The sequence below is a fragment of the Sprattus sprattus genome (assembly GCF_963457725.1).
Source record: "Sprattus sprattus genome assembly, chromosome: 5".
Taxonomy (NCBI): domain Eukaryota; kingdom Metazoa; phylum Chordata; class Actinopteri; order Clupeiformes; family Clupeidae; genus Sprattus; species Sprattus sprattus.
The window spans coordinates 25,845,099-25,858,150 of NC_137924.1; the positions used below are offsets into that span (position 1 = coordinate 25,845,099).

The 13,052-nt window shown below is 43.9% G+C and overlaps 1 protein-coding gene across 1 annotated transcript; it reads right to left on the minus strand.

Annotated features, from left to right (window-relative positions):
• Positions 1–979: 979 nt before the first annotated feature.
• On the minus strand, positions 980–12,616 carry mfsd6b (major facilitator superfamily domain containing 6b; the record flags this gene model as incomplete). The annotated part of the gene is made up of 7 exons (XM_080839186.1): positions 12,492–12,616; positions 10,286–11,846; positions 5,676–5,773; positions 4,715–4,876; positions 3,547–3,645; positions 2,703–2,998; positions 980–1,261 (listed from the first exon to the last, which is right to left on the minus strand). Exons 2-7 carry the CDS (start codon positions 11,842–11,844, stop codon positions 980–982), a joined length of 2,496 nt encoding a protein of 831 aa, XP_080695312.1. The 5' UTR covers positions 11,845–11,846; positions 12,492–12,616.
• Between the last annotated feature and the right edge of the window lie 436 nt (positions 12,617–13,052).

Sequence of the window (13,052 nt, forward strand, 5' to 3'; positions counted from 1 at the left end):
CAGTGGAATGGGCAATAGAATATTCATAAAATTCTAATTGAGTTCACTGTGACGTAAAGGCTAACCAGCCATGGCAAGTGTGAATGTTCTAACATACATACGCCTCAGTCACAGGCAGTGAAAGCATATGTTGCAGAGGCTTGAGAATTTTGGCTGCGTACCAGAACTTTCACATACGCAGTTTCACACTACCCTGTAAGGTGCCTTACGCTAATGTGAATTTGAATGTAGCTTCAAGGCAAATGATGGCACCACAGAGTACTGTTCTGCTCCTAGGCATAAGAACCAAAACAGCCTTATTTCAGCCTTACTTTGTAGTAACAGAGCACTTACATTTGAGTTTTTACTACTGAGTTTGTGACTAACATTAAGCAAAGGAGTTAGTGCAGCCTTTGCCTCATAGAATGTGCTGAACAAGTGACTGTTCACATTTACCCTGGTCACTTCCTGTGACCTTGTCTGACCTTCCTGTCTCAGCTCATGTGTAACTTCTACCCGAAATGCCAATCATCTGTTTAACCAAAGGCATCATACACCACACACTGGGAGAGCGGGCTTGAAAAATACCCCCTCACAATTACACGAATAAGTTAAGACCCACACACTGTTCTATTGCACTCTCCTTTGGTTAGCAGCCGAGTAACACATTCCACAAAGTTTGTATGAGTGCTAATCTACTTCAGTCAGAGGTCTTTTGGGCAGTATATTGCAGGCACATATTAAGAAATCAAGCCCCTATGTAAAGATGGTTACAACAGCAGTAAGGCAAGCGGTCTAGCGGCAGTACAAGGCAAAAGACGACAACACAGGAACACAGCTACAGTGTAAGACTAATGTAAACACGTATATGAGACGTATGAATCTGTTATTTCTTTTCAGGTATCACTTCTCCCTTTAGGTCCAAAAGTATATCACTCCTTTAGGGATAATCGTTCCATTCTCCAGAGATACAGAAGTTGGATTTTAGCGGGTCTTCTTGCTACTGATTGCAAGGGGGACTTAGAGGTGTTCTGTGAGATTCGTCTGGAGCTGTGGGTAAGGATTCAGGGTGCTCTATGTGCAGTCTGTCTTCTCTGTTGGGGTCTTGGGGCTCCTCTTGGGGCTCGGAAGGGCCTTTGAGCGCCCTGTGGTCCACGGTGGGGGGCGTCTTGACTTGGCACTCAGACGTGGCGGGTCTCTCTGAGCTGGGCTCACGTTCCATGTGGGGTTCATATGGGGTATCTTCAGTCGCAATAGCAGACAAGGCCAATTCATTTCTGTCCTGTGAGCACAGAGCAGCAGAGAACCATGTTAGGCCATTCAGATGAGGAGTAAGCAAAACGAAGAGCCTTACTAGGAGCAGAAGCCTCATAAGTGCAGGCAAAAGAATAGGGCCACAAGCAGTGTCTACTGCTCAGTCTGTCTGCATGAATGCTGCTTAATTGCGTATGCAAATGTGTTTCTGAAGTGGCAGTTGCCTTATCCTCAGCGTCATGCTTTAAGTGTCTGGTGTTTATAGTTTCCAAGCGATTAAGTATTGGTGATAGAGATTTCATTTTATTTCATTCATTTTGTATCCCATATCCACTAAACATTGTAGTCAACAGATAATCTGATGGCACTTCAAATAAAGCGCAGACAAAAGCTGATGGACAAATTATATTTGTTTTTGTCAGATATTTTCAGTACAAGCTAAATAAATAAATAAAGCGGGAGTGAAAAATAATCTGCCTTTACACAAGATAGCACATCACAATTAGGCAACACAATACATTATTTAATAATACCATAAATATGTTCAGTCTCTTTTATTTACAGTCCTGAGTGACAAATCAATGGCCATAAATGCAGTGAGACATTTATGTACTACAGGTTTCTATGCACACGTGTATGTTTTAAATACATACATTCACAGATGCAGTCTCACCTTTATCCTGAGGTCATTGAAAGCATGAAATAAAGACACATTTTATTTTCATAGTTTCATTCAAGCATTTCAGGCATGTGTGTTACTGCTGTAACTCAGAGAGAGAGAAACTATCATAAAGAAACTTTGACATTTACTTATGAGCTGTTCAACATAAAATATCTTAACTAAATATGCTCTTCATGATTTGTAGTAAGAATTCAGAAAGCTGAAGAAAAGGAAAATAAATTAAAAAGCGAATATTCCATAAAGCCTCCCCCCGAACCCGAAACAAGCACCTTTGGCATAGACTGGCACACAAAGGCTGTCATAGACTGGCAAACATGGGCATGGCATAGACTGGCACACAAAGGCTGTCATAGACTGGCAAACATGGGCATGGCATAGACTGGCACACAAAGGCTGGCACAGACTGGCAAACATGGGCATGGCACAGACTGGCAAACATGGGCATGACAGAGACTGGCAAACATGGGCATGGCATAGACTGGCACACAAAGGCTGGCACAGACTGGCAAACATGGGCATGGCATAGACTGGCACACAAAGGCTGGCACAGACTGGCAAACATGGGCATGACACAGACTGGCAAACATGGGCATGACACAGACTGGCAAACATGGGCATGGCATAGACTGGCACACAAAGGCTGTCACAGACTGGCAAACATGGGCATGACAGAGACTGGCAAACATGAGCATGGCACAAACTGTACCAAATCAAATGTGGATCACCACCTCCAGCCCCACCACGCCACCACGGCCACCTTCAAGCATCACGTGGGGTACCAGCGTACCTGCTGCTGCTGGAGCTGCTGTGGCTGGTCTGCCAACGGCCGTTTCTCATGGGCCACCATCTCCTTCAGCTGGTAGATGGCAAAGGCCAGCGTGACCCAGGGTGAGGTGGACACCACCCAGGCAGGCTTGCCCACGTCCTCCTGCTCCTCCTGGTGTTTCGTCTTCTTGGCCGGAGCCTTGGGTTCTGACACAGGACGTAGCTCAGAGCTGGTCTGGTTTGGTATCAGGTCTATGGTGGCAATCGGAACTGGACTGGAAGGAACCGGAATGTTCTCGGCCAAAATTTGATCTTCTTCTGGGAATGACGAGATAGAGACAGACCGTGAGAGACAGATAGACAGACAGAAACAGAACGAGAATGGGGAGGGAGAGACAGACAGACAGACAGACAGAGATGGTGGAGGAAGGGAGAGAGAGAGAGAGAGAGAGAGAGAGAGAGAGAGAGAGAGAGAGAGAGAGAGAGAGAGAGAGAATGTGGGTGGGTGGTTGTGGGGGAGTGAAATAAACAAACACAGCCATATTTATCATTTCAGCTGTCTCCACCTCAGGTGTTTATAGAAACTGGGCTGTCTCAGAGAGTGGTTATATAACATGAAACATGACATGGAGGGGGAGACATTCTCCACTAATGACCTACAGTGGGAGAGAGATGGAGGGAGAGAGAGGGGGGGGGGAAGAGAGGGAGAGAGGAGGAAAAAAATGGAAAGATGGCAGGAGAGAAAGAGAGTAGGGGAGATGGGTGAAGAGAGTAACAGAGAAGGAGAGATAGAGAGCGTAAAAGAGAAGGAAAGATGGAGAGATGGAGGGAGAGAAAGCGAAGGGCGAAGGGAATCAGGTACTTACTCTTGTCCTCATTCTGTCCAGTGAGGCACTGAATTAGGGAGAAGAGGAGGAGGATGACGAGGGAGGCCATTCCAATCCCTCGGAATGTTTCTGCTGCTCCTACGCAGAGAAAGCAAAACAACAAAAACAGGAACCTCAGCTTAAAAACGTACCTTATTTAAACCCAGCATGAGACTGTGCAAACTTAACCTGCAATCATCATGGCACAAATAGAAACTGGAAGCATACATGTACATTATGAGTATGGACAACAACTTGTTCTCCCACCACTATTGTGTTCTCCTAGTTTTACAATGACATGTGAAAGTGGTGAATTGAAATTCAATTCAAAGACAATCACAGCACATAACATTGAATACAACATAAGAAGATCACTCTGTGGTCATATCCTTTCAAGTGAGGGCTTATGTCTGCAAATGCACAAAGCCAAACTAATTTTCCATCTGGGATGTAGCCAGCAGATCCTGTAACCCTTCATGGAAAGGTCTGTGTTTGTGTAAGTGTGTGTGTGTGTTTGTGTACTGGCGATTGACATCACTGTACCTCCAACCAAAACAAATATCAACCATTGTCTTCAACAAAGATGACCCATCCCTCAAAAAGAAAGACCGTTTTATTTGTTTTGTATAACCTGACAATGATCGCTCAGGGCTAGTCAAGGTTGGGCACGTCTCAAAGGTATAATACCTTGTACTTGTATAAAGTATGAGGTACAATGATATGGATGCTGTCGTGTTTGTCAATGTCTTCCTAGTGCACCAGCTGTTCTCAAAACACATACTAGCGTTCAAATGGAAATGGGCACACATAGCTGTCACCATTTTAACTTGTGATTGTGATTACTGACCTCATCCAACATGGTTAAAGTAATATCAAGGTCATGGTCTGAATTCACAGAAAATAAAATAGAATGTATGTACTGTATGTGTTCTGTAGTTAAATATTCAAACAGGACCATTTGGATATTGTTTGATTTCAAATTAAAATGATTGCTGTAGAATAGACTTTATTAATTGCACTAACTACCAAATTTAGTGGGTGTGGGGGCGAGGATACATTCTGTAATACAGAAAAGCAGGTGCTATCAACTTGAACATTTGGAAGTTTTCCATTGAACAGAGGCAATCCATTTTTTTAAGCATTGTGACTGTCGGGTCGGGGAACTTACCAAAGTAGTTGACAAAGACTCCCCCAATCACGGCCCCACAGCCGCGGCCGAGGCCCAGGTGCAGGCCCTGCAGGATCCCCTGGGCGGAGGTACGCAGGGCAGGTGGCACGGCACCACTCAGGTAGGAGATAGAGGCCGCCCACACGGAGGCATGCGTCATACCTGTGGGGGGACAGTATCCAGGGAGATAAACACACATGCACATAGAAACACACACACACACACACACAATATTAATATATTCATGTTCATATCAAACACATTATGAATATTAAATTCTGTAGAAGAAAATAGGTTCCATTTATGATGGTTGATTTCCAATGTAACTGAAGGGTACAGGTGGCCGTGCATGATGTCTGTGGTGAAGCGCTCATGAGTCGTAAAACTAAAGGAACTCAGGTGCAAGGTAAGATCACAGATAGCCGTCCTCCCTGCGATCACAAGTCTGTAAGGGGAAGTGACTGAACACTATCCAATGAGCCCAACACCCTGTAAGGTAGGCTATGATGCAATAACTAGATTAGCTATGTTTACTCTAAATATGACCCTGAGAATGACAACAAGCTAGACCGCTCACTCAGTATCCAGTAGGACTTATATTGAAAGGGTCATTTGAAATGCACATTGTACGCTCCTGCCATCCTCTGCTAGAGAGCTCCTGGTTGTGTACATTTAAAGGAAGAAGAATTCTTTTTATTATTCAATAGAATCATAAAAACGAATATTGTACAATAAAAAAATAGTGTTTTTCCTCCAACTCGTTTCCCCACTGACACATTTGTCTTGTTCAGATATTAACATCTGCCTGTTAATAACTGAACTTGGAACGAGTCGCGTCCTTACATGAACTCATGAACTCATGAACACGAGTGAGAAGCTGTTTTTTTTTCACGGCAATCCAAACACTTCCTCCTTCGTAAAGTCAACAGAAAGCCTTCCTGCTGACTGGCTGGCCGCTCACCTTGAAGGACCTCCATGGGTAGAACGATCCAGGCGTTCTCCAGGTATGAGATGTACAGGTAGCGAGCTGTGTTACAGGCCAGTCCGATGTAGAGCACCCTGAGGGGAGAAGAGGGAATATAGGGAAATAGATTTGGAATACTTTTGAAAAGGATTTTGACCAACAACGGCCCATGTTCAAATAATATTATTTTAATGAATAAGAGCAACACTAAACCTTTTGGTTGGATCCTACATAACCATGAGGCCCGTCTTGTGTGTCCTCCATGGGTAAATGCTTTGTGTCGTGTATTTTTCTTTTATTTGAGTGTGTGTCTCCTTAAGACTTGCTGGACTCATTGTTGCAGTGATGTCAGCCTCTATTCTTGCGCACATTGTGACTCATTTTCTCCCTTTGGGAGTGTCTGAGTGTCTGTGAGAAACAAGGCCATTTTAAGAGACCTGTGGGGTATGTGTGTGTGTCCACTCCAGTCTATTACAGGGACACCTGTCTCTCACTACACAAAAACAGATCTGAGAGCTCTATACAGGCTATTCATCATTCATATCCTTCCATCAGGTTATTTCACAACGGCTTTCAACCACAATAACAGACAGTATATTGAAAGGCATATCTTTTTCAATGGCAGAATTCCCTTGGGACTGAAACAGGACTTTAATTAGCCTGTTAGCACAATGCCCAGATGAGGGGCAACCAGCTGTGAGCTATGACATGTGACGTAATGAGTCTGCAAATGGAGCAACATCAAAATTATTTCTTACATTTTATTGACTTATTTATATCCTTGTGGTTGTACAGATACAAATATAGTGTGAGCAGGCCATACTTGCATACTTAACATGCATTATTTCATTGTTTAACTAGATGTAATGATATTATTCTCATGGTTAATGATTTTTTTTATATGGTTATATAATACCCTAATGTAGAAATGTATTTCCTTACATTGTACCCAATTCAATTAATACAATTCACATTTGCAGTTAATGATCTACCATCCAAAGCCCAGTGTCAGCATAGAAAATGAACCATGGGACGCTGAACCTGCTTCATGGTCCAGTTGTTGACCTTTTTTTTTATTATAAAGTATACTGACCCAGGGAGCATCCAAGATACATGGCCCATCGGGTAAAAGCCCAATATACCAAATTAGCAGTCCACCTCTGCTCAACAACAACTCTTTAAAGTTAATATTTTTTTAAGAAACCGCAAAGATGTCCATGAAACACAGGTAGTCGAAGTGAATAACCCCAATACAAAAATTCTAAAATATTAGGAAACTTTAGATATGATCAGACGTTTTGTTTCGGTGTCTGCCCTGATTTATTCCCTTTTTTGCGCTCCCAAGTTCAAGGTAAACCAGGTGACCAGCAAGCAGGACAAGAAGAGGCTGTGTGACGGTGAGAAGTAAATGACGGCAAAGGAAATTTATCGTCACCCAATAATTAAACTGTTTTCAAAATTGATACAGAACATATAGGCTAATACGACTGATTCTAGGACTAACAGGAAATGTACATTGAGCACCTGAGGAGGCTTCCCATGGCCTTCTACGTCATACAGATATACTATAGGCTTCCTATATTGAAGTGTTGATTCTTGCAAGACACTATCACTATTACAAAGACAGCTTTATGTGCTTGTTGCATCTAATTAAAGCAACACCAATGAACTTGGACATATTTAACGAAAAGTTCATATATTTTACGTAATAATCCCATTTGTAGAGAGAGAAATGGTGCTCCTTCTCATTTAATTGCCACTATACCTAGAAGTGTTAGTTTACGATACAATGTACAATTCTCCATCCAATCCTGATCCACTCAGTAATAAAAACTAGACTGCAGAACTATAAACATCAGCTATCAGTCAGATATCATCCACTGTGCAGTCAAACACCAGGAGGCTGAGCAATGGCCTTGGCCTGCAGAGATAAGTCTCAACACTAGCCGAGACATACGAGATACCCATGCAAAACCTCCAACTCCTCTGCCCTGTCGCTACAGCTTCTGTCTGGCTGTGTTATCCTGGTGAGCCCCACTCTCCTTCAGCTCAGCCAGCTGGTTCTCTGCTTTCCGATTGATCCACAGAGGGCCGGGCAGCGGGCGCGCATAGGATCGATGTCGGAAAGCCTAGACAAAAAGCATCTGGCCCTGCTAATGGGCGACGAGATTAAGTTACAGGGTCACTGGTCCTGCTTTCCCTGCACATGGGTGAGAACAGGCCACCGAAGTAGGCATTCGTGGGAGAGGGAGACAGAGAGAGAAACACAAAGGGAGAGAGAGAAAGAACTGTAGCTCGTATTCTCCCCTATCTGTCTCTCTGCCTTTTTCTGTCCCACTTGCTTTTTCTTGCAGAGGCGACTTTCTTTCACACAATTGTGGCTTTGTTTAGCTAAATAAAAAAACTGCAATGCCCGAGAACACTCTTTCTTTCTAACCCGCAAACTAGCACCACGAAATGTCTTTTTTAGTTTTAGTCTCGGTTTAACACGAACCCATTGGCGTTTGTATACATAGTGTGTGTGTGTGATATAGTATTGACTTCTATATCAACTCATTATAAAAGCAAACGGTAGTAAAAATGGGGATGTTTGTTCATTCATCACGATGAATAAATGGTCGCTGGGGGAAGGGATGACCGTTGAACAAAGCCGACAGTTTTACTATCTGGTCTGGTGCCACAACATCCCGTGTCTCTGTGTCTTTCGTCTAGTTTAGACTGGGGAATAATCTCAGTTAAAACAACAAAACTACCCATGCGATACGAGGGGTGAGCAAGGGGCAGAATGACTCAGTGCACTACAATATTTTTCAACAGTGATATTCTGATGTTCTTCTCGACACTGTTAAATGAAAGATCTGAGAGATTTCTGACCATATTGAAATGGGTGACTGTCTAAAAATGTACTCCAAGCAGCCAAACAGTGGTGCCCACCTTTGTGTAGTAGCATACAGTTTATGCTCAGATGAATGACTGCCAAGATGAGAGTGGCAGAGAGACATGACCTATTTCATGAGCAATGCAGGTTGCAAGTCAACAGATTTTGGCACAACCCTTGTTCCATCAGGCAGTCATTTATCTTAGCCAGTCGTGGAGGTGGGTCATTTGCCAAATTTTACAGATACTTGAGAAATACCATCTGAAAGGATGCAGGATTTTTTCCCCCTCTCTTCCTTTTTGCAAAAAGTATCTACCCCACTACTCAATGCTGTTTCGCAAATGCTTACCGACATCTGTTTTTCCAAACGGGATGTTCCCCGTCATCTGCTGGACACCACCCTTGAGTTTGCACACTGTGTGGCCATGCAGTGCCCACTTAGCGATTAAAGTCAACAACCTGTTGGCACCGGGCTCCCTCCCTGTGTGCCAGGTCTGCGCCACAAAAACACGTTGACCTTTGGACGCACTCCTCGCCATCCCTGGTATTAATACAACCACCATGGATTGCAAAATGGCCAATTAAAACCCATTTTTAAACACTGTATTTGCATCCGCCCAGAGACGGATGCAACCCATTGTTCGTCAAGGTCTGAGGACCAAGTGTTAATCTACCACGTCTTCAGTTGAAACAGAGTGCCACGACGTTGCCATATGGACTAGAACTTCTTTAAGAGACCTCATGTCCTTAAGCCCTCTAATAATAACAAATCTTAAAGCTCAGCAGAGCATACAACACAGCACGCACACAAGTCATCTTAAATCAAAACCCACTGCCCAGGCACCCCTGTGTGGCGCCAGGCTGTTCTCCTGAATGATGATGGCCTTTAGAAGAAAGCTGAATAAACCAAGGCCAGAGATAAACATAATAGGAGCTCAGCTGGGCATTTTGTTCCACCCAGCCTCCTTTACAGGCTACTGTAAGGTTCAAGATGCTAGAATATCTGTAACTGCAAATGTGAACTGTATGAACAGAGTTGGGAAATTATTTCAACATTAGGGCATTTCAACATCAATGAATGTTTTCTAACCTTATATAAAGTCATCAACCCATGAGAAAATTATCATTAAATCGAGGTAAACAATGAAATATTGCATATTAAGTATGCAAGTATGGCCTGCTCACATTGTATTTGTATCTGTAAAACCACAAAGATATAAATAAATAAAATGTTAGAAAAAAGAAACTGACTTTTTGTTGGGGCATTTTGAGGGGCACTGTCCTGAGGTGTTTTGCTTTGCTTTCCTTGTTTTTTTTTAAATATATCAAAGTCAATTATTCCTTTTTCACCATCAGGCCAATGGCACTGCAAAACCAAGTCGCAGTAAGAAAGTTCAAATTAGGACAACAAAATATCAAGATGGTGTTACTGGTGCTAATGGTGATTATGACGCAACTACCTTCCTGTCATTATGAAATGCGATGAGAAGCAGCTCTACATGAAAGATCAAGATAAGGTCATGTCGGTTCTCTACGGAGACACAGAATGTGTGAGGACAGAATAGAAGTCTGAATATCTAAATCATGAAATCATGCAGTCACATTTCTCTTCCTCTTGAACTGAACTGTCAAGCCAAGAACAGTGTTTAATGCCCTGCAATTGAGCATCCCAGGGAGGGGTGTGTGTGTGTGTGTGGGGTAGGGTGGGGGGGTTATTAGATCCACTCACCTGATGTGGCCCACCAGCTCAATCAGCTTGTGACTGGTGAAATAAGCAGCCAGCTCTGACGCATGGCTGAGAATCGAGCAAATCCCGAACAGAGTGGTGGTTCCCTTCAGGTCTTCCAGGTGCCAGTACAGAAAGCTGAACACGAACCCGTAGCCGAAGCCCATGAACCACGCCACAAACAGCACCGAGCCATACTGGATGCCGCAGAGCAGCCGGAGGAGCTCTTTAATGGGGAGAGGTTGGTGAGTGGCCTTAGGGCATACGGGGGCCTCCTCGGAGCTGGCCTCAGGACTTGGAATGTTCTGAACGACGTGTGGAATCTCAACCTCATTCTCCTTCTCCTCCTCCTCCCCTTCCCCGGGCCGGTAGTCCCTGTTGTCGAAGTAGAACTGCGTGGACACCACGAGAGCCAAGGTCATGAGCACGCCGAAGACGATGAAGGCGATCTGGTAGTTCTTGTAGTCGGGCAGTACGCAGCCAGAGCCCTTGATTACGAGGGTGATGGGAGTGTGGTCGATCCAGATGCCCACCGAGAGCATTGCCAGTCCCCAGCCGAGGGAACCCCACATTCTCTGGAGCCCGTAGTGATTACGGTGCTTCCCAAGGTACTGCAGCGTGACCGTATCCACAATGGTCACCGCTGGGGCACTGAAAAACTCCCCAATGATGATAACCAACAGGATCAGAAGGAAGATGGTCTCCACCTGGTCTTGGTTGAAGACAATTTTATGGTCCTTCGGCTTGGCTGTGGTGGTGGTTGTTTTTACAGTTTTGGAGGTAGTGGTGGAGGTTGTTGTGGTGGTTGTGGTAATAGTACTGGTTATGTTGGGTATTACGGCTTCATGAATAGGTGTGGGGGTTGTTAAACCACGAGACCCAGTTGAGTGGTCTGAATTATTTACATCCACACTCCTAATGTATCTTTTCTGGACACTGTAAGCAGGTTCCATATCCCGCATGAGTGAGAGCCTGGGAGGAAGGCTATTAAATATGTATCTACGATTCCTTGTACTATTCCCTGCAGGGAGGGGGTGACTAGTGTTCACAATAGGGTCTTTCTCCACACAGCTCATGGCTGCTGGCTTGATAAAACCGATGCCACAGTTGAAGATCACCCAGCAGAAGACGGAGAAAACCAACACTGTCTTGCCTTTCTTGAACCGGTCGGCCATCAGGCCCCAGAACGGAGCGCTGCAAAACTCGATGAAGTAGCGGATCCCGACCAGCAGACCGCCCTGGCTGGGGCTCATGCCGAGCTGCTTGTAGTACACGGCGAGGAGGGGATGGAGAGAACCGTAGGCTGCGTAGAAGAAGAAATAGAAGACCTTGGAGACCAGGAGGTGATTGTCTATGTGTAAGCAGCCTCTCTCCAGGCAGTCCATGCTTTGGCCCGACTGGGAGGCCGAGACACTGGAGGGGGTGTCGGAGGGAGTCGGCCCGGAGAGGGAAGTGTCGGACGCCTGCTCCATGGATAAGGTGTTGAAAGGCTCGGAGAGGACATACTTTCTCTTCTGATCCTCCTCATCGTCATTCAAGATGGCTACACGGTCACTCTCCATCTCTACAGTAGAAAACACAGCTGTTGTAGACAGTTGTAGTGACTTTCATAATCATGATATCTTGAATAACAAATGGATATAGAAACGTCAGAGAACATCAGGTGTAGTTTGGTAAGTGTATAATTACTTTAACAGAACCGGGATTGTCATTCATTTTATTTTTCATAGGATAAAGAGGAAAGACATATAACACCATAAGTAGCAGCATCCGGTCCTCTACTAGTTTCAGTCCTCATAAATGTACGTCACATGTATTAGAGGAAAGAATATGACAGACCATAATTCTAAATCAGATGATTAAGAGTTTCACATGTAAAAGGAAACTCTGAAACGAACGTTGGGTCACTGCATGCAAATAGATTTCTTTCACTTGTCTGAACTCATCTCATCTTCGTAAGATTTCGGTATAGCCTAGGGCTAATGATATTGAAAAGAATGTCAGCGAGCAAGTGGACAATCGTTTCCATAAATCTACAACTATATTTGGCGAATTTAGAAAAAAGGACACGAATAACTGTTTAACATGACCGTGCACTTTAAAATGACGACGTTTGTGCCAACGCTTCGCGCATGCACCAGGGTTAATATAGGAAAGAATGACTGCAGTTTATACCATGAATAAAAGCGAAATACGAGTAACTACTTACCCGGATATTTGTATCAAAGTTTAAGTATTAACAGCCTCGTTTCATCAGATAATATACCCTGATCTATCCAAATTAAAACATATCCAAACAGCGTCATTTGGAGAGGCACTCTCCCCTGGTGCTCATCCGTTCCATCAGAAATCAACAAGGACTAAAATTGGGAGGAATCTGAAGGACCTCGGGCGTATGTTCGATTCCACTTCACATACTTCAAGGCATGCAGTGGACAGTCTGTCTGGACGCAACGCTTGCTAGAGTTGACGTCAATTCTCACCTGCCAACCATTTGCAGTTTGAGGGGATGGGATGGGCTTGGGATGCAGCTATCTCGTTCGACAAAGGCAACTGCTCCGATTTTGACCTGTGGGTGACTTTTCCTCGTACTGAAATATACTAGAAAACTATACCATAAACTTAAAAATTATTATAAACTCTAGATAGATGTATCTATTTTTTCCACCAATTTTATCAAATAGAAACTTTAAAGGCACCCAGTGCAACTTTCGAAAAAAAGAAACATTCAATTTCTAGCCTTTTTTACATGTAGTAAGTTTCAATAACT